Here is a 23,823-nt window from a genome sequence, read left to right on the forward strand (position 1 = left end):
CCACTCCGAAAATTAGACGTCAATGTCGGAGTGGGGGTATGTCGGAATGGATGGCGGAACCCAAGATACACAAACAACATGGCAGCGACAGGGACTAACATTAGTTATTTTCTTAACTAGTCGTTTTATTACTTACTTAACCGTAATCTCCGCCGAAATGACCTTCAGCTCGCGGTGCCCTGTACCCGGCTCACAGTCACCTATTCTCAGATAACTGAACCACCAGCTACCGCTGAACAGACGGAGCAGCACGCGCGTGGAGCACCACACAGAGCACCGGGAGCCGGTGTTGAGGAACTCTGTAGCGACTCAACACATCCACTAAATGCTGCTGATACGACCGAGCTGTGACACAGCTTTTTACCGCTAGTTACTAAGAAGGAGCTTGCTACAGGTATGCTACATTCATATGACCATGGGATGTTAATGTACGTTACCCGGCAACAGGTGAAAATAGGGGCAAGGTTGCACGACTAAAGTTAAAATGATTTTAGGCAAGGAACGAGAAGTGAATTACCTGTATGTGTGAAAACAGCTTTATCTCACACATCCGTTTTTTTGTTGAATATATAACATAATTATATATACAATTTGTTGAATTTATAGGATAATTATACAATTTGTTGAATATATAGCATCATTATATAATTTTGTCATTTTTTCAGGGGGGACGGGCCACCCCCCCAAAACAATGGTAGGGAAAACACTCCAACCAACATATATTTCCACAAAAGTGGCATGAATAATCATAATGATATACATGCCTATGTGTGTGTGTGTGTGTGTGTGTGTGTGTGTGTGTGTGTGTGTGTGGATGAGTCAAAAAAAAATAAAGTTACAACTTTTTTAATTCAACAATTTCTTTGCCATCTGCAGATTGATGTGAAGTAGGGGGAAAAAATCGATTTAAATCGTAAATCTGATTTTTTGTGAAAAAATCTGGGATTTTTTTTTCTTTGGCAATTTTGCCTAGCCCTAGTTAAGAATAATTTCTGTTTCCATCCCGTGATTCAGATCCGCTCCAAAATGTAGTGGATTCTTCCTTGGCCCATGCTACACCCTTACATCAAGTTTATTGGGCCAGTAGTCTTTCCGTAATCCTGCTGACAAACAGAAAAAACAAACTTGGCGGCGGTAATTATCTCTTGGCTCTGCAGTTCTCAGCTCTGCGGAGCATTTTAGCGTCTTTCAGCTCTCTGTTTTGGTTTTACGCCCCAAAAATCTTCTGTTTCGGTTCACTCTCACTGCTCTCGTTAGCATTGTTTCCAGCAGCAGCTGTTTCTAGTAAAAACCCACAATATGCTCCCTGCCCTGCTCCAGACAGCCGACTGACAAAGTCGTCAACTAGCTTGCAAACACAGTGGAGCATTTACCTGCTAAAGAGACAGATATATTTCTCGAGTTAGTGGAGATCAAAACTAAACATTGGACTTTTGCCAGGTGGCCAGAAGCACAACTCCAAATGAATGCTATTGTTGCTCCTTATATGCTGAATGTGTGCATAGCAACTGTTTGCTGCCGCCATATCAACCTAAAAGATGCCCCAAGTGGCCAAAGCATCTTAAATAAACTGAAGTAAAGATAAACTGAACGGATTGTGTTGTTACTTGCAAACACATCATCATAGAAAAATTTGTGATGACCTTCATAACTCATCTAAAGCACTATGCTCTCCTGCCCTCCTGATATAATTGCCAGATAACTAGCATTCACTCTAGATGGACCTTAAAAGAAAGGTCAAGTCACATGCACACACGCACGTAGACACACACACACACATACACACACACACACACAAAGGTCAGCTTCTCCCTAGGGTTCCTCTGACTGCAACTGTGATCAACAGGCTGAACCTTATGGCCAACCCCACATGCAGCCTACGCTCTATCTTTTCTTCTTTATATAATCTTCCTCCTCCCTATATTCCATTGACTCTATCGACATTTATCGTATCCACTATCAGTCTATCTTAACCGAATGGCAAGGTATCGCTTACTTTTGCTGGTCCAACTGATTTTTCTATAATCTGATCAATGCAGCTGAATGTCACAGAGGTTTTCTATCAAGCAGAGAGAAGGTTAGTGTATCTGCTCTGTGTAAATACCACAGTAATGTAGCTCCTGGGCCGCCATTCTGCCAGGCCTTTTACAGTGGAGTGAGTCAAGGTATGGCTGATATTTGTGCAGTTTTGCAAGGCAACCGTGATGTGAATACAAGTTTGTTTTCCCAGAAAATAAAATAAGCTGAAGTCTGAGTTTTGACAGACGTTGCCACCAATGCCATGTGAAGTGGTGATGACCAATCACAGGGATCTTGCGCCATTTTTGAAGTCAAATTTAATGCTTTTTAGGACCTTTTTAAGACCACCACAAATATAGTTTAAGACCTAAAAATGTTGGAAAAAAATATTTGATAGGAAAGAGAATTTGTTGAGTCATTAATAAGATTATTAACTAACTTAATGGTAGTCCTTGTGCATCCTCAAAAAACAAAAATTATACAAGTAGATTCGAAAAGGCAATCTGAATGGTCAACTAGACATGCAGAATGTGCTCAAATCAGCATGATAGCCAATACATCCATGCTTTTCTAGTCTTAAAGACTACTCAAAGCACTTTTACATAGTACACAAACCATTCACACACTGTGGCCAAGGCTGCCGTACAAGGTTCCACCTGCTCATCAGATAAACATTCACACACAGATGCACAGCATCGGGGGAAACTCGGGGTACAGTGTCTTGCCCAAGGACACTTCGACATGGGTATGGGACTGCAGAGCCAGGGATCAAATCACAAACCTTCCGATTGGCAGGCGAACGCTCTACCACTGAGCCACAGCCGCCATTTTAAGATATTTTTTGACCTTAATTTCACGAAATTTAAATTCAGACATTTTAAGACTTTTTAAGGGAACCCTGAATCACAACCTGTCAAGTTTGTATTTTAGCATTTTCGTTTGCCTAAATATTTGGCAATTATTGTAAACTTCAAACTGACAATACAATTACTGTACTAATCCCACATATCCCATAACCATCACAGGTTCTTGCAGGCTCCCAGGGGGTCCCAAACACCTCATTAGAAGATGAAAGGAGAATTTGTTTGTGAACTGTGATGATGAATCAGCCTTTCTAGTGGAGAATGTTATTGACATCTGTTAACCTTCATTTCAAACAGTCCCCCCCCCCTCCCTTCACACCATCCATATAAAGCCAAATGAGAACCTTCTGGACCTCAAACAACCACAAACCAGTTTATGTTTATGCCACCAAGTCAACACACATGTATCACAGTGTGTCCAATTCCAGAGTAAACACGAATGCTCAATAACACACACATGTGCACACATTTGTAGAGTACATTTACAAGTACTGTACTGTGCATTATAGGTACTTGTACTTATTGCCATTTTATGGAACTTTATACTTCTATTCCACTACATCTCTGATGGAAATATCGTAGTTTTTACTTCAGTGCATTTGTTTGACAGTTTAAGTTACTTTTCAGATTACACATTTTCATTCACTTCCTGTCCATAGACAAAAATTTACTTCCAAATGTGGTGATTTTTAAAAAAATTGGAATTGTTCTGGTAAACTGAAGGGTGAAGTGTTGCTTTATGGGGTTGAGGAGATTCTCCAGTTTCTTGAGCTAAAGCAGCTTAAAACAGGGCTGTTTTTGACATTTCAGAGATACGTGGTTCTCACAGCACATTGACACTACAAACATATGATGAACTTATAGAATATGATATAGAACTACCCAGCAATTTATAAAATAGTTAAAATAAGCAGACCCTTAAACATCTATGTAGACCTTAAGGTTTTGAATGCAAGACTTAGATTATATTCTATTGTTTGTTCTTTTAATTTAGAGAAAAATCTAAATACTTCTTTAAGACATATTGTTTATTTATTTAGCGTGTATAAAAGAAAATAAGTAAAGCATGATGAAAATGAGCATCAAGAATGTCCATCTATATACTATATATTATGATAAATAACCTTCCTGTCCCACTTGCACCGCCCCCACACCATCCAGCACACCAGCTATCACCTAATAGATCCCAATGAGACTGATCGTTGAAAATGATTGAGAACATGTATGTCTGCATACAATGGCAGCATAAGGAGCCTGTGATACACACGTTTAAGTATGAGATAAATATACCAAGCTAAAAAGAAAATCTTTTAAAAAACGGGTTCAGAAGAAAGGCTCTCCAAATGATCCTAAATCCTTGCAATCTCCCTATAGGTCTAACATTTCCTGTTTCAAAACATACATATTTAATACATGTTGTCCTTGGGGTAGGTGGTGATTGTTGTCTAGTCTAGTGGCTATTAAGGAAGTGAATGCTCTAATGGAGCATGTTGCTAGCTGGAGTCAATTTAATTAAGGCACAAATGGTTTGGGGAAACATCATTTTGACACATTTGTAAAACAATAGACAACAAATACCAAAATATGTACAGTAGGTAATGTGATGATTGGCCTTTAGACTGATGTTATATTAGTTAAATGGATGCTTAATCTGAAGCTGTATCAGACCATGTCTGCCATTGAGAGAGAAAGTACTTTATCTATAAGATGCTGTGTTGATTTCCCACCTTTAACTCCTTTCAATAAATGAAGATATTACGTATAATACCATAAAATATTAGCATTAATCTCTTTTCATTTTGGAGGTGGGGGCAACGGTACTACAGTATATCATTCTATGTTATTTGTTAAGTTGGTAAAGAAGAAATATTAGCTAAGAGCTGCCAAAAACCATAAAATTATGATCCAAAACTATAATTTATTGAGTCTAATGCATACAGATTCTGAAATATGCCGAAGCATTGACAGCCAGAAGAGAGAGAGAGAGAGAGAGAGAGAGAGAGAGAGCGCACAGCTTCAGCAGCAGAGATTTCAATTTACAACAGGAGAGCCAATTTTGCAATTGGTTCCAGGCAGAGGGGTCAGTGCGTCAGTTTAGTTCAGACTTTGGGAAAAATAAGTCCTGGGAATGAAGAAACAAGCTCTTCGCATAGTCAGAATAGATAAATAGATAAGGTTGTTGTAACCCAAGAATGGCTTTATAGATAAGCGTGTGCCTGCCTGAGTGACATGACAACTGTATTTGGATAATTTAACCTTTTTAGGGGCTAATCACTTCATCATGTTCCAACGTCAAATCCAAGACACATTCTGATCCAATAAATCCTTGGCCAACAAATGATTCTCTGTATGGCACCTATCACTAGCCTGGTCCTACCAGACTCTCGTACATTTCATTTGTACAGAGAGTCTGGTCACTCTCCGTTGACGTGTTAACTTCCTTTAAAGGCGGGTACTCTGTTGAAGTTTAAAACTATTGGATCTGCCCAGAGCCACTCTGGATCTGCCCTAACCAATCGCTAACGTTTGGTCGTGACGTATGTCATGCGCATGTGCAACAAGAGGGGAGACAACCACTATCGGGTTATACTGTATTTAGCATTAGCATCGCTAGCGTTAGCCTTTGCCAACTCCTTCACCACTAACGGCGCGAGCTGGAGAATCAAACTTTTCCCGAACCCTGTGGGGAGGAGGGCCACAACCTCATGGCCACCAACACAACTCAGCAAAGATTGTTCTTGCTCGGGCTGTAACTTCTGGATATTCGGCAGCGTTTCCACAACGGACCGAATGGCTTCACTCGCATCTTTCTAGCGCACGTCATCAATGTCATCGTTCTCAGCCACTCCCTCTGTTCGCTGATTATTTGGCCGGAGAAAACCCAAGAATATACCGCAAACCCAGACGTAGTACTGAAGGAAAATGAAAATTGAGCGGAAGTACGTAGGAGGGAGGAGCCAGGCTAACCAAAATTTGGAATGACATTCCCCATCACATTTGAACACTATCATCCATCACATATTTTAAAAAGTCATACAAACTGTTTCTTCTTGATAGTCACACTTGCACACATTGACTGTTCATGTATTGTTCTAGTCTTGTTTGCACGTATTTCATGTTTTATTTTTTTTTATCTGTCTAGTCCATGATAATTCCCTGTATAAATGTTTTTGTCCCCATTTGCCAAAATTGTGTACAATGTTCTATGTTGCTGCAGAACAGGAACCTGCTTGAAACCAGTTTTTAAACTGAGTCAGGCCCGTTTATATTGTAACTTAATTGTTGCTTTTAAATTTTCCTGTATAATAAATGAAATGAACCTATCACACAATGGTAAATTAAATTCTAGGTAAGGCCAAACACGTCCTGATGCCTTTCATTCATCCAATCACTATTTAACATTACTCAAAAATGGTCTCTTATCAGTTAGTCCAATCCGTTTACCTTGAGGAGCAACAGTTTCAACAAAACAAGAACATTTCTAAACTGAATTTGCAACAGTGAAGCTATATAAAAAAAACTGAAGCTACGCACTTAACCTGATTTACGAGAGGAGTTGGGTCAAATGACGAAACGTTTCCAAAGTGGAGGGTTTTAAGTGTCAATGTGAGGAATGTGGAGGGATGGATGAAGAGAATTGCAGGGCAGAGAGGTTGTCTAATGGAGAGGGTTCTCTGTCACTCAATAATTTGTTGCCCCGTGGTTGGAAACAAGGATGCTGAAATGCTGAGATGCAAAGTGGGGGTGAAAGAGTAGGCGCTAATGGTGCACATTAGCGTAAAGCTCTTTGTGTGGCGTACCGTTGTGGGGCTAATACTGACTCAGAGACACAGGAGCTTGGTGAGACATAGAGGATGTACATTACCATACTTCCAGAACAGACCAACATTGATCTAGATCATGCCAGAACTAAATACAATTTTAATCAAATACTTCCTGGATTTTACCCAACATTAGTACGTGACTATAGTGCTTAGTGGAAATGTGTGCTGAAAATATCCTATTTTGTGTGGAAGAAGATAAATGAGAAAATGAATGGCGCCATCTGAATGTATAGTACCATGCCGCATTAGCATTATTGCCCTGTCAGTGAACCATAATCAGAATGGCTCTGATTCACTAAATCCTTAATGGAATAAAGCCCGATGATGAAATACAGTGCTGACAAATGGAAGAAAGGGAGAAAAGAGAAGAAAATGACTTTGTCAAACTTTTCCCATTTGGCGATCAAGCTTCCGTAAAATTGCTGAACATTCAGAGTGCAAAGTGAACGAGGTTGTGCATTTTATGAGCAGTTTGACGAGGTGAAAAATAATGTGGCGTATTTGAGACGAATCACTAAACGTGAGCAGTAAATCATGTCTTAGGATAGGGATCCACTGTGTGTAAACTAGCATGTCTAAACACGCTAAGGAGTGTTACTGCACATTTGGCAGCCATGTTATACAGAAGAAAAGAAAGAGAGGGAGACAGAAAGAAAGAAAGAAAAAATTAAATACGAGAGGGTGATAGGTAGAAGTGGAAACTGCATGATGCAACAAGTTTAAATGCTTACACACACACACACACACACACACACACACACACACACACACACACACACACACACACACACACACCTTAACATTTTCTCAAGAAATGCACATAGCAGATTAACCACATTCCAAAGCATGTTGTGTTTTTATTGCACACCATTGCCGTGGCACTCAAGAAAAGTGAATGGTTGTGGTTGTACACACATAAACTGATGTGTAAAGATTTTAATTATAAAATGGCATGCTCACGTGAGACCACAAGGCAGCTTGCCAATTCAGACACCGCTTGAGTCGATGCCTGGGAAAAAAAAAAAAAAAAAACAATAGATGTTATGTGGAGGTTTTTTAGGAGTTGCAGTTATATTTAGGGTCTCTCCTTGTCACTGCTGCTCATCAATATTCTGCACCATGACAGGAGAGGGAGAGAAATGGATGAAGGTAGGAAGACTTAAAAGGCAGAAGGGACAGCATACAGAGAGAAGAGAGATGTGACAACGGGAAGCGTTAGTGACAGAGGGAAGGACCAAAGGGTGAATGAATGAAAGAGAAGCAGAGAGAGAGAGAGAGAGAGAGAGAGAGAGAGGACAAGGAAAGAAGACTCTGAATATAGAGCTGAAAACCGAGGGAAAACTGACAGATGTGAAAAGAGAAAGGAAGCAACAGAGTGTTACATCTGGGAGAGAAGAGAGCGCCAAGACCGAAACAATCCCTCCTTTCTTGTTATTGGAGAAAGGGACAGGAAGGCAGCAGTGCACCATGGGAGTTCTGAGGCATTTCACTGGAGATGAAGAGAACCAAGAAATGACTTTCATAATTACTTTCCTGTTCTCAAACATCTTCAACTGTATGCTGCCACTGCTACTTATTATTATTATTATTACTTTGTATTACTATATCGTTCTCCCTTAACCTTTAGAAAACAAATGTCTTTCTTATCTCCTCCTTCCCACATTCTTTAGTTTGTACCCCCTCCTACTTTCTCAGACGCATTAAACCAAAGAACAGATATGCAACTTTTTTTTTATCTTCATATTAGATAGTTGTATGGTCTGGTGAGCACCATTTTCCAAGCCTAATAAGGTGACAGAAAGGATTACAAGAGAAGTCAGTACAGCTTCCAACAATTTGCTTCTCCAGTGTCATCCACTGGCCTGTTATTATTGGCTAATTAATATTAGATTGGAAAATACAGATGAGTGAAAATATGATTACTTTAAAACAGGATCTGGTGCTCCATCAATCTAACAGTGGCTCAGACAGAATAGAGCCTCTTGAGCAGCTATTTGTTCTCGTGTAATAGTGTCTGAGTCACGGTGCTATTTAGAATTATTTACACACGGATTCATGAGAAAGTGCCTACCTCAGGTTTGGCTGCCTACATGAATACACTCATGCTGAAGGTCACGTGGAGGAGCTGTGTTGGGTAGGGCACAGGAGCAGGAAATAGCAGAGAAATTAGACAGACCGGCCCTAAATAAAACAACAAGTCACTATTTCTCTTTACTGCATTTTGACCCCTAGTGGGTTTTTTTAAAACACATTTCAAGTGTGTGATGATAGCTTTAACCTGATAAGACCACGTTTCAGGAAAAAAAAAAACAGCTCAGTGCTGTGTGAGGCCAGAGATGAAGAGGGAAAAGAGAGAAATAAGCAAAGGAGCCTGTGGCTGTAAATACATCTTCTGCACTGTGATTGCTATCTTTTCTATGGCACAAACATTTTCTGTTTTGTTACAATGTGAGGCTTAAGTAATACCCACAATCTGGGAAGCATGTGTATTGAAACTTGCTTTGAGGGGCTGGAGAGATGAATCAGTCTATTGAGGGAATATTGAGACATTTTGGGAAATACGCATATTTGCTTTAGTGCCAAGCATTAGATGAGAAGGTTGATACCAGTCTCATATTTGTCCGTTAAATATAAAAGGAGCTGTTGTCACTGCATTTGCTGCCAGGCAATGTTGATGTGCTGTGTTTTGAAGCAGTGCTGTACTGTAAATAGAGTGGATTGTTTGTTTGATTTAATTAGAGGAAATGGCTAGCAATTTCACTGCTTTTGACCTCAGCGCCAACTGTTCGCTGTCTGAAAGTAATTTAAGACTACAATTAGCATCTAGTTAGCTTAGCTTAGCATAAACACTCAAAACAGGGAGAAACAGCTAGCCTGGTAAGCTAAACAATTCACCTATCAGCACCTCTAAATAATCATTACTAAACATGTCATATCTAATTAATGTAATCTGTAAAAAAAAACATGGACCTTGCCAGGCCAGTTATTTCCCCTTTTCCCAAACTGATATGAAATGGTGTATGTATGACACGGCAATTGGTATGCCATTATTGGCGTGTTATCAAGACGCATACTTGCTTTTTAGCGTGTTTATCAACGCCGTTTGGCCTCCATTGACTTACATTACCTTGCGATTGCGTGTGAATTTACGCCGTAGCGAGTAGTATGAAAGGGAAACACAGGACTTTCACCCAGGAGAGCAGAGATTGTGTCCCACATTCTTCTTTTACTAAAGCCAACTCCGTTTTTCACGCCAAGTGGCGTATGTTTTTAAGCCCGCTGTATACAGGGCAGACATACTCAAATATAAACATACTCAGATAGCTCAAAATGCATACAGATAACATGCCACTTGGCTTAAAGGAGAACTCCGGCCAATTTTTACGTTAATTTTGATCGCTATAAATATGCGAGTACTGTCAACTCATGCTGAAGTCCCGTGGGAATTCAGTTGCAGCAGGTAAAGGTAAACAGTAGTGTGCAGATCGGAGAGTAGTGTGTGAAGAGTGAAGAGCGGAGGTGTTCACAAGGGAAGAAGCTTGGAGTAAGAATAAAGAGACTACAGCTAGCCTTCTCTAACGCTATCACTGTACAAGGCACAGACATAATTTGGCCCGTTTCCATGTAGTTACATAGTCACTGATATGGTCATAACCACTACAGTGCTCAATTACCTATTTTTGACGGGGAAATAAACTAAAAGAATGTTCACCGAAAGCATGACCTGTCCTCTGGAGGACATCCACCAGACCACCGGGCGCTCGGTGGATTGTTGTCGGCTGCGGCAGGCGAGGAAGGCGGGGAGAAAGCAGAAGCGAGGATGCCGGTTGGGCCAACTAGCCCGGCTAAGGGAACTACCATACAGATCGCCACTGCCAAGACTCCTACTCACCAACGCCAGATCGATCACACACAAAATGGATGAGCTACATTAGCTGCAGCAACTCCAGTTTGCTAGGACTGATTCTGTTTTTTTTTGTTTTTGTTTTTTAACGACAGTACTCGCATATTTATAGCGATCAAGATTCATGTAAAAATTGCCCAGAGTTCTCCTTTAAGAAAGTCGGCGTGTATGTTTACGCAAAGTCATGATACCACGTTGCGTTTCCAGTCTTTATGGTAAACTAAGCTAACCAGCTCCAGGGTCCAGCTTCATTTTGAACCAACAGGCAAACTCTCTCATCTAGCTCTCAGCAAAATAGATAAGTGTATATGTCGAACCATTTATTAAAACAAAAAAAAACTTGTAAAGAAGCACAGTGACAAATCTCATTATTTTTAGATCTTTTTATTTTAGGAAAGTGGCCGCTACAGAGCCACTACTGGATGAATGAGTATGAAAATAATGTAATACAGCACATAATGCAACACTAGAGATGGCATCCCAGTAAAACAGACAAGATGTTGGGTAGAAGGGGAGAGCTGCATATAGGTCCTATATGCCAGGCTGCCTGTCCCAGCATTAGACCCCTCTCACTCTTCCTAAATCACTGTGAATTAATAATACCACCAGTGATTTAGGTGCCAACTACCACTGTGCCGTTAGCCTGGTGATAGCATCAGTGAACAGACTGCTTTATGAGCTAAACATGGGTGGCAGAGATGGACGAGATACGGAAGAGTGAGGGAGGGGGAGAAGGAACCGTTGAGGAAACTCATTAATGAGAGGGATGGATTAAGGGGGTTACACACATACACACACTTACATGAGCGGCATACTAATTTATACTTGGTCTACCCCGAAGTGCAGATTTATATTAAAGCTTAAAATAATCTGTTTTTGGACTGAAAAGGTGATCCCCACCTCCTCTCTCACCCCACCCCCCACCTTCACAAGCTGAGACAGAGTTGACTTTAATCCATTTTGGCTCCTCACTCATGTTACTGTTCACTTCATCCTCCTAGCTGTCCACAGAGTCCTAACAAAGATGACGTTTAGCCTACACCACAGCTGTTACAACAGATTTTTTCCCCCCTCTATCTTCGTGTGGGCTCTGATGTCACAGTGGGATCTTTCTTCAGGCGTTGTCTCTCTCTGTATGGCTCTCATTCTCTGTCAAGATCTCTCTCTGCTGCTTCATCCGTCCTCAAATAGCATCCCAGTACACTAAAGACAAACGACTGGCTAATTAACTCACAGTAAAGGATATCAAACGGTATGTTAATAGGACCTAGATCGTGCCTTCTTTGACCTCCACTCTCATTCCTTTATTCCCGTCTTTGTGTGCTACACATAACGCCGAGGGACATCCTGTCACCATGTGAATAGTGGCTGTTCATCTCTGGGTACAGCTGTGCCCTCAGTACCCTTTTGTATGACCCACATTCTGTTAGCAAAATGCCCTGCCAGTAGCTATGTACCCCCTGACTTGTTCTTCTTCCGCTATCTAAGAGCTAAAATATTCAGTAAAGTTTAAATTCTGTCACTGAAGTTTGGTAGAGGCTCAAAGTCATACGATACGCCTGAACATGGCATGTAGTGTTCTGGTTGTAGTGTGAAGGCTGTAGTTCAACTATTTGCTGCATTATACAATTCCTATTTAAATGACAAGACAGGTCAGACACGCCAAGACTTCTGTACCTCTCTCGAGTCTTTTGCAATAGAATAGAATTGAATACACTTTATTGTCCCCGAGGGGAAATTTGTCTTGGACACAGTGCCACATCCGTTGCTTCACAACACAGACAATATGTAACATAAAAACATTCTCAAGTTAAATACAGTAAAATAAAATCAACATAAAAGTGAGATAAGCACAGCGTCCTGAGACACAAGGACACAAGCACAAGCGAGCACTTACTGCCTAATGTGGCAAAGAACATGTTTCTATCTTTTCAACAGGTTACGCACTTTCGGTTCTAGCTTCACAGCAAGCAGTGGACTTTCAGTAGGTGTTGCTATAAGGTACACGCCTAAATGGAACAAGGGATTCAGTTACATGACTCCATCACAACACAACCAAATCACAGGCCGGTTGTTGGCAGCACGGCAGACGGTTGGCATTGCATTCTGTGATGGGCTTCAACCGGACAGATCGATACTGATTCTCTTCCAGGAGGAGATGATATTAGACTAACCTGCTACTCCCACTCAGTTTTTTTCCATCAGCACAGGGAAAAAAAACACACAGATACTTACTGTAAACAAACACACACACACACTTACTGTCATCACACACACACATACACACACGCACACACACGCACACACACGAGAAAATTGGAAGTTTCCGGCGTGCTCAAAGTAGCACTCAGTGGAAGTCAAGTGGTGACTCAGCACACAGATAGCAGTGAGGGAGAGACAGCAACAGGGTTTAAGGCAAGGTGGGGAGGATGGTGCATTAAGGTAATGAAATGATTACTTTGAAGTAAAGGTGTCAAAGAGTGAAGAAGATGATAATATAAGCTGTCTAACGTTTTGATCATCATGCATCAGCCCTGGCATTACCTGGGTTTTTTTTGCACATAAATTGCTTTAACGATGCCCGTTTCCTCTGATCTGTTGTTTATCTCTGATCCCAAAGGAAACACATCTTCACTGTTTCTCATATGCACTCGCATCTCACTATTGTGCCTCCTGCCACATGTAATACTATGTGAATTTGACGACTCCCTTCTGCTACCATCGCCTCCTGTTGTTGTTTTTTTCTAGCTTCTTTCTGTCGTTCGGTTTCACGCTCTCTTTCTCTCCCTGCCTCATTTCTCATTATTGCCTCCGTAATAAGGTCAGCACATTAGTCTATCAAGGGGTCAGTTTTGAAATAAAAAAAATGATCTAACCCCTTAAGGAACAGACATGTGACACTGTTTTGTCTCTATCTCTAATTCACAAATAAAAGTGTTTACATTTGTATTGTGCTCCCCATTTCCTCTCCTGGAGGGCGATGCATTAAGTTACACTTATTGTGTATTAATGGACAGGTACGGCAATGTTCCCAGTGAAACTTCTTTTTCCCCACATCCGCACTCTTTTTATACTCACAAACCCAGAATCACCCACACACTCACACACTCACACACCATTCAGCCTTCTTTGTTGTTTTAATAAGAGCCTCATTGAAAAACTGGGCATGTGGAGGGGGCAGTGGTAAGTGAGATTCATGACGCGTTGCGGACAAGAGGTCGTACATCATACTTTGTGAGGCGGGCGACAGAAGCTGCCATTATTGGATCAGCATTGCTTCATTAAGTCTCCACACGACACAGTCTGCCGCTAACGCCTGTGGACAGAGAGATGGAGGGGAGGGAGAAGAAAGAGAACGGAGAAGGAAAGTTAGGACAAAAGCTGGGAGGGAAAGAGATGTAGAGGAAGAGATTAAAGGAATGAGACGACGCACAGGCAGTTGACAACCGATTGAAGGAGACAGAGAGAGAGAGAGAGAGAGAGAGAGAGAGACACACCCGCACAATAGTTAATAGCAAGAAGACAGGGAAATAGAGAGAGAAGAGTGAGATTGAATGTGAAAAAGTGGAATGGAACAGAACCACAGTCATCAACAATCAGTGTGATCAGAGAATTGAAAAAGCACCAGAAACAATAATCTCAGCCTATTCAAATACAGCTCTAACAATGGCTTTACAGGTGATTGCACATTCCTGTGCAGTCACTTCTGGACTGTACAGTAGAGTCCCATAATTGACATAGAGATGGTGCTATCTGGTGGCTGTACTGTGCATCACATCTTTGAACCAGCAGCATGGGTTTTAGTTTTTGCTTTGGAGAAGGACACCGTACCTGCAACGGCTTGAATGTGACGCATTTCACATCGTTTTAAATGCTAAAATGCTGGACTCCTCATGTGTAAATTAATCAACATCCCAAGGTGTTCCTCACCCCACTGGCTTAATTAGATTCTTTAAAGAACGGCATCTGCTAAATTAAGTCACATTCAGATGCTATCAGTACTTTTCTCAAAGAAATGAGGCACATATCTCAATTAAAATCTTTGCTCCTAATTAGAAGCTTCAGTGGGTAGGACAAATTGATGCATCGTGCGGAGAGATATCTAATAGGATTTTAATGAGTAGCAATATTGATTTGAGTGCAATGAAAACATTTCAAATATATCTGGAACATGTTGGACCAATGTTAGTGTTTGTAACAAATATGCTCACTGAATATTGATGTGTAATTATGAAAGTTACTTCAAATATAGAGTAATAGATGATAGAATTACAGATATAGATATAAGAGAGGGGATTTTATGGTGAATAAATCAACAAAATAATATGGAAATATGAAATAAAATATGAACAATTTGATGTTGAATTGATTTGGTGTGATACGAGTGATTCAATTTGATAGATACAGTTAATATTTGTTTAATTTACACACATTCATTTCCCATTATGAATTAAAATTTTAAAGGCCAGTTATTTCATGGATCCAGGATACTATGCATCCTGATAAAGTTCCCTTTATCAGGATGCATAGTTCCCTACCTAAAGAATGGCATGGTTTTATGTCGGTTAGCCTAATAGCTGGTTTGATTTGCATTGAGAGATGATTTTATGGACAGTACCCCATGCCAATCTCTAGGTATGGTGAAGGCTATGTGATGATGTGGGGCTATTTTAATTCCAAAGGCCAAGGGAACTTTATCAGGATGCATAGTATCCTGGATCCATGAAATAACTGGCCTTTAAAAATAAACATCTGCCTGCCTCTATGGGAATTTAACATAGGGGTGTACTGACTTTTGTTGCCAGCAGTTTAGACATTAATGGCTGTGTGTTGAGTTATTTTGAGTTATTTTGAGAGGACAGCACATTTACACTGTTATACAAGCTATACACTTAATACTTTACATTGTAGCAAAGTGTAATTTCGTCAGTGTTGTCCCATTAAAAGATATAATGAAATATTTACTAAAATGTGAGGGGTGTACTCACTTTTTGAGATACTGTAAATATATATATATATATAAAAATGTCACGCAGTGATGTGAGATCCTTTGTTACCAGCAAAACAAGGTGTTTCCACTGTTAAAAAAACTTAAGCTCCACAGGATGGTTTCTTCAATAATTTATTTAAAATCCAACCGGTTCCTTCTGCAAAAAAAACATGACTAAAAAGACTAAAAAACACAACTCTCCTCCAGCAGGTCACAGCCACGACTTGTAAAAGGGACCAGAGAATAGTAAAGCTATGCTAATAGTTTACATCATAACTTTAACTTAATTATCTAGCCACTTAACCAAATCACATCAGCTCCATGTTGAATAAAACAGCCTCCTTGCCTATGTAATCTTAGAGACAGTAACTCAAACACAGGTCCGAGGTACACAGCCATTGTGAGCACTCATATACAGTATTACCTGAGTAGCCTACACATGTGAGCACAATAATACTGGTGTGAGCGTTAGCATGCTGCTAGCGGAACTGAACATATTAGAACATATAGCTAAACGTCAATATAAACTTAACACACCCAAATACATCTCTCTCTCTCTCTCTCTCTCTCTCTCTCTCTCTCTCTCTCTATATATATATATATATATATATATATATATATATATATATATACCAGTCTACTCACTTGTTTATGAATACACACATGAATCCACGACTCACAGACTTCAGCCTCCAATTTAAAGTATCCATGATGTATTCTTCTCGGCCACTTTCACTGCTAAAGCCAAAAACATCACACAAATGGTAAGGCTTTTGTCTCAGTCACGCATTGGTCACACATAAACACACACTCATCTCTTTCAACAGCATTTGCATTTGAGCATACCGCAGCAGCTTCGTTGGCTTGACAGCAAAGCTTCAGTCAACCGATCCTAACTTTAGAACCGGGCCATCGGCCGAATCCTGGGTCCTTGTATCGATGTAGCTAGCCGTATCTGTGATAATACAACTGGATACCCATTTGCATCGGTGAATCTTTACACCCAGCTATAACTCTTTTTATATATCTGTAATGTAAATGGGAAATGGCCTGTTTAAGTACTGTAATAAGCATATGTATAATAATACTAGAAATACTAACTTTATTTAGTCATGTAGCCTAATTATGGCAGCACGTCATTGCTTTTTTTTTGTTTACATGTTGACTAATTCAGAAGACTAATAAAACTAATCTATTAGATGTCTTTTTAAAGCTTAATGGCTCAGTGCTATGTGACATCACTGTTCCTGTTCTCCTCCTTAAAGTCTTGGCCACGAAAGCAAATATATGTAGGCTATTTTCGGAAATGTGGAGCTATTACTTTAATTGGACGTAGAACATGATTTGGTTACAATCCCTATACATATATATATGAAATAATACATCTTAAGCTAATTCTTCAGTTCATTTGTAAATTTTTATTACATTTTTATTCATAACAGCAATAATCAAATATAGCAATGCAGGCCCCATGAAGAGAAATGTGCCAAGAACGATATTCTCTTAACCACACTAATCCATCAACGTTGGCACATCACAGCACATGTTTTATTAGCTACATTCATGACTTCAATTATGACATGATGTTGCAGTTAATACAACCACAGCAAACACATTCCTATAAGGTACAGTTTCCCCACCTCTATTTCATTTCTGGTTTCTTTGCACACATTTCATTCTGATGAGATTATATTGTATGGCTTTAGACAATCAGAGGTTTTCTCTACAGGTGCATTCCAGAGGTGGCAAGTATGCAAACATGACACATCCTTTCAGGGGGCCTGGAGCAGTAAAACAAGCAGAAACAAACTGCAGCAGAAGACGGAATACATCATATTAGCACTACGGGCAGAGAAAACAAACAAGAAACGTTTTTATTATATCATAAACGTAAGCATGCGTGCTTGTAGGAGATGAAAGATGACAAAAATGATCAGGACACAATTTCAAACTACCGATTTAACGACCAAACCACAAAACAGTATTTCAATCTGAAATGATTCCTAAATTCTGCCTGATGTTGAACTACATTCCTGTTTGGTCAGTTTCATCTACTAGAAGCACAGCTTATATAAACATAAAGAACATACTTATAGCTATGGTGTTTGTGTTGCATGTACTCGCCAAGTGGTAACACTTTAGTGAGTATATTCTCAGGAATCTTTTTTTTTTGTTTGTTTTATTTTTTTAAATAAACACTATTCTATTTTTGTATTTTTATATATGTTTTATTCCATTACATTGATAGAATATTGTATACTGTAAATACGTCTTTCTGTGTAACATGTTTTCTTAGTCAATATTACTGTCGTGGTGTTTTTTTGTTTTTTTTTTAAACGGTATATGTATTTCCTTTAACATGCATTCTTCTCTGAGTGAAGTAAGGAGACAGGACGTGTTGTGATTGGTTGGGCCTGGGAGGGCGTGGCCATGACACACAGACCTGTCAATACAGGCAGGTTAGGGGACCAGACAAACCCAGTCAGGCTCTATCGTCGGAGGGTAGTGGACGCCTCCTCCAGAAGGTTACCTGGCAAACTACAAGCTGCTGACGAAAAAGAAGAGCAACACTTGGCCTTTTCTGAAACGGGTCGGAGAGTGAGAACTCAGTGCCCTTTTGATGCAAGCAATTTTGTTCAGCCTTTCATAAGATTTTTTTTTTTGTTATCCTAGCAAAATTCCTTGTCGTTATAGACACAATTTTTTTTTTTATTCAAAATAAGATCTCAATATACATGATTCTCTCTTTTTGGACTATGTACAGAAGTGCAAAAAAGTCAACCTTTATCACCTTTATCGCCTCAAGATTCCCCACCCCACCCATGTTGTTTGCAGTTGGCTAAGTAAGTAGTGAGTGTGCAGACTCAGTTCCCCACTCACCACGTTCACCTGACCCACGCCAGCGACGCCCCCAAAAAGTGATCAAATATGCAGCTTGTTTTCCAACATGGCCCAATTTCCAGGGAGAGTAAAAATATTAAAACAATAGTTACTATTTGAAATGGATACAGTAGAAAATAACATCTTTAGTCTAAACATCTAAGAATTTATAATAGTCTTTTTTTTTTCTTGACTAGATATGACTAGATACAAACCTTACAATCGTTAAAATATTACTCGGTTATTGGCGATGGTTGCCACAGTGACAACTTAGCCTCTCTGTTCTATTATTTCATCACTGTTAGATACTCATATAAAACATTGTTCAAAGAACACAAAAGGACTAGAGAAATGAACAATATGCATACAGTTCAACGATATGCATAACGTAGAAAATATTGAGTTTACAATCATAATCATACTAAAATTAACATTACATGGAATTTCAGAAAACTGTGCATGAGGAACACACAAACACACACTTTTTTTTAAACCTTATATTCATTATAAGAACGATAAATATAATGAAGAAAACTCAAAATCCAAACTCAATATCAAAATTTCCAAACAAAATAAAGTAAAAGACTCCTCATCTAAAAAAAATAACAAACACACAAACAAAAAAAACACAAGAAAGTTAAGAAAAAAGTGACAATTACATAGTGCTCTGTGTGTGTTAATATGGCGTGGATTAGGCAACTGGATGGTTCAAAATGGCATGTTGCTTTGTGCTGACCCGATGGTTCATTCTAAGGCTTTGGATGAGTAATACAATCGTTTAATTCTCGCCACGTTCCCCGTACTATCCACCAATTAAATATGCCTGAAGAACACCCCAGAACACAAAAAAGACAAAGAGTTCTAGAGATCTACTCTATACACCGAATCCTACTTTGGGCTCGCTTTTGCAACCCGCACATTTTAGAAAAGTAGTCCCACTACCCTACCCACAATTTCTAGTAACAGTGACACAAAAAGACTTTGGCTGACTATCTGAAAACAGCTCTCAGGTAGACGCACTTTACAAATATTCTTAAATATGTCAGCCGATATATACACTACACTGAATCTACTTTGACAATCTGCTTTAAAATATGCATAACCATACAAAATGAAGAACAAATCAATCATACAAATCTGTCGCCAGTTTGCACCGTCGATTCTGTCTCACAGCAGTTTGGATACCTTACTGATCGCCCAGTTGTTTCAAAGCTATTCATTAAAACATCTTCATCGTGAGGAGAGTCTTTGGTCACTCATACAGGCCAACCACCCACATTCAACTCATCTGACTTTTAGAGGCAAAAGACTTAATGGCCATGGAGAGATCTGTGTCAGCATATATCCAGTCATTTCCTGTCCAGACAACTGAGAAGAAAATTCCAAAAAAAAGAAAGTAGCAGATTTGATTAAAGGAGACAATCTTGGGAAGGTAATCTAATCAGCAGTGGTGCTATTAGGGATCACAGGTAATGACAGGTCACGACAGTGGACACGACATGCTGTCCAAAAGAGAAAATAGACATATTAAAGGGAATTGTTGAGTTTGAACACTTTGTAGAACTTATTTAATAAAATCCAGATGATGACTGAGATGTATGGCACTTTACAGAGATGCCTGCACGGTTAAAGACGTGTGCTTAAGAGATAGAAAGGTAGGCTACAAAGGTTTGAAAGACACCTCACAGACATTCAGTTGCTATTTTGCCTCTGAGTGCACTCACGAGATTTCCCTTATCACTGGTTCAACAAAATAAAAGCATAAACAAAATCTTTTGTGCATGCATATGTGATTCAGTCAGGTCATTTGTTTTCCTCCAATGAAATACAAGGTGCACCTTTGTGTAAACAAATGGACACATTAGGGTCAAAGACCACCAACCAATGAACAGACAAACAGCACAAGTCATGATTCTTGGTCAATGGACGTACCAATCCAGTCGATTCGTTTTTTTTTTTATGACTGCTCCACTCGTTTACCTCATGTTAACATTCAAAGTGTGTCCGGTGTATAAAGGTAAATGGCCTCCACAGAGCGAAAGGCAATCTTTTAATGCAAATGATGTTCTGTTCTGTTGTTGTGTTATAGTGTGCATGAAGTACACATGAAAACAATCCTGACAAACTGTGCCTCCTCGGTTAACATGCAGATTTATCCCAAACCGATTTAGATTTGGTTCTCCATTTTGCTCGTGATGTTACAGGCATGAAGGGTGACCGCTAATCTTAGACTCGACACCAGCCCGCTCCAGTTCCATCTGGAAAGAAGACACAGCAAAAAAAAAACAAACAGCGAAACAGATGTGAAGGGAGAGGACAAGCTTAGTTTAGACCTTTCTAATCGTCTTTAAATCGGACCCTGATTTCACATCACGAGTGAGGCTGAATGTCAATATAAGTCGATTCTACAAAACCCTGAATCATGTTTATCGGCAAAGGTTGTTTTTTTTACGTCAAATGCCAACGTTTTTTATTTTTATTTTATTCATGCCTTTCACAATATCTGTGTCCAATGCATAACTCCCTGTAAAACCACAAATTATCTTTTTTTTACACATCAGTTTTTGTGTGTTTAAGTAGCAGATTTCAGATTTGCAAGAGTGTGAGATGTTGGGTGAGAAAGAGGTGCAGTACATACTGTTCTGATTGAGAGTCCTACATCTGGGTCACATACTTGTGACTAGTCAGATGGTCTGCAGATATCATTGGAATCTGATTGAGAGGGGGAAAGACAGAAATAGAGGGTAAGAAATAAACAGGGAGACAAAGAAGGAGGGGGACGGAGACATCAATTGAAATGAGGACAAACAGCACTTGGTTGATTGTATAAAGATACGCTTTGTAACTATCTAAACAATCACAGTATCAGATGCTCTGAAAAGCTAGCAGAGATCAGAGATGAGCACCATTCATGCATTTTTCATTAAGAGGCACGTGGGAATCATAAGATTTAAAAATCTAACAGATACTGAAAAGAGAGAGAGAGAGAGAGAGAGAGAGAGAGAGAGAGAGAGGGGGGGGCAGGAGAGGAGCAAACCTGATTGGCTGTTGCGGTTACAAAGGGAACACTTGTGGCAGATGTGGTGGCTGCAGACACATTAGCACCGTGCATCATGGGTACTTGGGGGGAGAGAGATCACACAGTTGAACCAGAGCAGATTTAAAGCTTTTTATGTTAATACATCATGTGTACATCTGTCTGTGGAATGCTGATGTGAAAAATAAATAGATTTAAATAGCTTCAAACCACATCTAGTTTCTAGTTTTTTACTGTTCGTTCTAACAATGACTCAACAAAATGTGAGTTAAGAGATAGAAACAGATGTGTTGTGGAGGGAGAAAAATAAACATCAATACAAATTTTCTTTTCGCATTCATACTGAACAGGGTAGCTAATTGGCTGTTTTACCTCCCTAAAAAGGAAAATTACAATAAATTATTACTAGAATGCAAAAAATAAACTTACAACAACTACTACATGTACCACTTGTTCTACTACCAACAGTAACCCCTTATATGTATATGGTATGTATAACCAGACAATATAATGAGGTGACCTAGAGGTTAGAGAGCTTGGAAAGGAAGTCTAATGAAGCAAGGGGATTTAACTGCAACAAGCATTAGGTGACAGGCAGAACTGTGGCAGAGCAAAAGGGGGTTCATTCCATACCACAAAGATGTATCGCAGGGTAAAAAAAAAACACATAACTTCCAATTTAAATGGCAATTAAATTCCTAATCAAAATTGACAATTTACGGCCACACTGTCGGCTGCGTTGAAAAGAGGTTAACGTATGCCATTTTGGGTTCATGTCAAAGTCTAAATTCACAAACTGGAGAATGTGCTCACATAATGTGGTGAGTTGAATGACACGTGACTGACTACAATGAATCAGTAAGGAAAGCTGGCACCTACCAACACTTGTTGCAGGTGTCATGCACAATATCGAGCCTGCCCATCATGCATTGCAACAGGGAGTGGAGTGAATTGGGAGGAGAAGAAATCAAACAGAAACCCATTACAAGTGTTATAAAGTCAGACACATTGGATTTAACGTGAATATGAGGAGACTGTGCTCGGAATATGTTAACTGCTGGCTTCAATATAATGGTTATACAGCTGATTATGTACAAATATTGTTTATTATTAAGTACACAGAATAATCATTCCTTTGCGCACAACACAGCTGCTGCAAACAAACATACACTGTAAGAAAGAAATCCGTAGAAAAACAAATAATGTCCTGGCAGAAAATAACCAGTACCTTTTCCGCTAAGTTTACGGACATTTCTGTTAACCCCAAAACAGAAAATTCTGTAGATTTACAGTCTATCCTCTGTACCTTTTAACGGACATTGCTGTTAATCCAAAAAGAAATCGAAATACGGAAAAACACCTGTGAAAAATCATTACAGAAAATTCCTTCATATTAACACAGTATATTAGCCCGTATTTCTACAGACTTTTTTAACAGTGTACCACAGCACAGGAAGCAAATTTAAAACTCTGGCTCTCAACTCTCACTGCTCTATTAACTGGAAGGGGAAATTATAAACTACCACCAGAGGTCCTATTTTCCTTCCGGCAGCCTAGCAGCTGTTTTCACAGTGGTAGCTTTGAATGACCTGCTTTCAGTGTTCAAACGATTTAATTTAAGCCATTAATAATTAACATACTATAGACTACCATTATTCTAGCAGATACAAAGACCAATTTTAACCCAATGTGAATTGCTAAGTTGATATACTAAACACATATGCATGCATAAAAGAGCAGTCAATAGCTTTAAAAAAACAACTAAACTACTGTGACTTCTGACACTAAACCTACACCGCATGCTGAACATACATGTGTAATTAAGTCCATGCAAACGTTTCCACCTTGTGACCAACAATTAAATCACACAGTCATTTAGCCATTCACATCAGTTGTTAAAAACATTGTGTGATTTTGACAGCCAATAGCAATGGGATCACTGCCACAAAACACAGGTGAAAGAAGGCTCAGGCCTTACCTGATGGTATGAAGGCAGCCTGCTGCTGAAACTGCATGTTGGCCAGGGCCTGTTGGTACTGGAATACACCAGCATTGAACATAGTGGTGGCACCGTTGGCTTTTTCAAGTGCAGGTCTCTTTGGTAAAGGAGGCAAGACGGGAGGGAGCCCCTGAAGAGGGGACAACACCAAAATAAAGGGATGGGAGTGAGGGAAACCAAAGGATGGTAGCAGTGACATTCAGGACAGAGAGAAGAAAGAATTTCATTAGAAGATAAAGTTGCCCCTTCCAAAACAGCTATTACAAACACTGGCAAGCAAGCAGTGGACTGCACTACCTCTGTCAGA

At 39.6% G+C, this 23,823-nt stretch overlaps 1 protein-coding gene across 7 annotated transcripts in view; it reads right to left on the bottom strand.

Moving 5' to 3' along the window:
- Nucleotides 1-17,098: 17,098 nt before the first annotated feature.
- The window catches only part of LOC114550738 (muscleblind-like protein 1), a 70,748-nt gene continuing 64,023 nt past the window's right edge, over nucleotides 17,099-23,823 (bottom strand). For 4 of the 7 annotated variants that reach the window (XM_028571543.1, XM_028571563.1, XM_028571537.1 and 1 more), the window contains 5 exons: nucleotides 23,496-23,646; nucleotides 22,397-22,432; nucleotides 21,518-21,600; nucleotides 21,119-21,192; nucleotides 17,099-20,738 (listed from right to left, as the gene is read on the bottom strand). In XM_028571543.1, the coding sequence (XP_028427344.1) occupies nucleotides 21,136-21,192; nucleotides 21,518-21,600; nucleotides 22,397-22,432; nucleotides 23,496-23,646 (327 nt within the window). In that variant the 3' untranslated portion in view covers nucleotides 17,099-20,738; nucleotides 21,119-21,135. The remainder of the gene's footprint in view (nucleotides 20,739-21,118; nucleotides 21,193-21,517; nucleotides 21,601-22,396; nucleotides 22,433-23,495; nucleotides 23,647-23,823) is intronic. The other 3 variants (XM_028571571.1, XM_028571554.1, XM_028571551.1) reach the window with 2 other exon arrangements.

The sequence above is a fragment of the Perca flavescens genome, chromosome 3 (assembly GCF_004354835.1).
Source record: "Perca flavescens isolate YP-PL-M2 chromosome 3, PFLA_1.0, whole genome shotgun sequence".
Classification (NCBI taxonomy): Eukaryota; Metazoa; Chordata; class Actinopteri; order Perciformes; family Percidae; genus Perca; species Perca flavescens.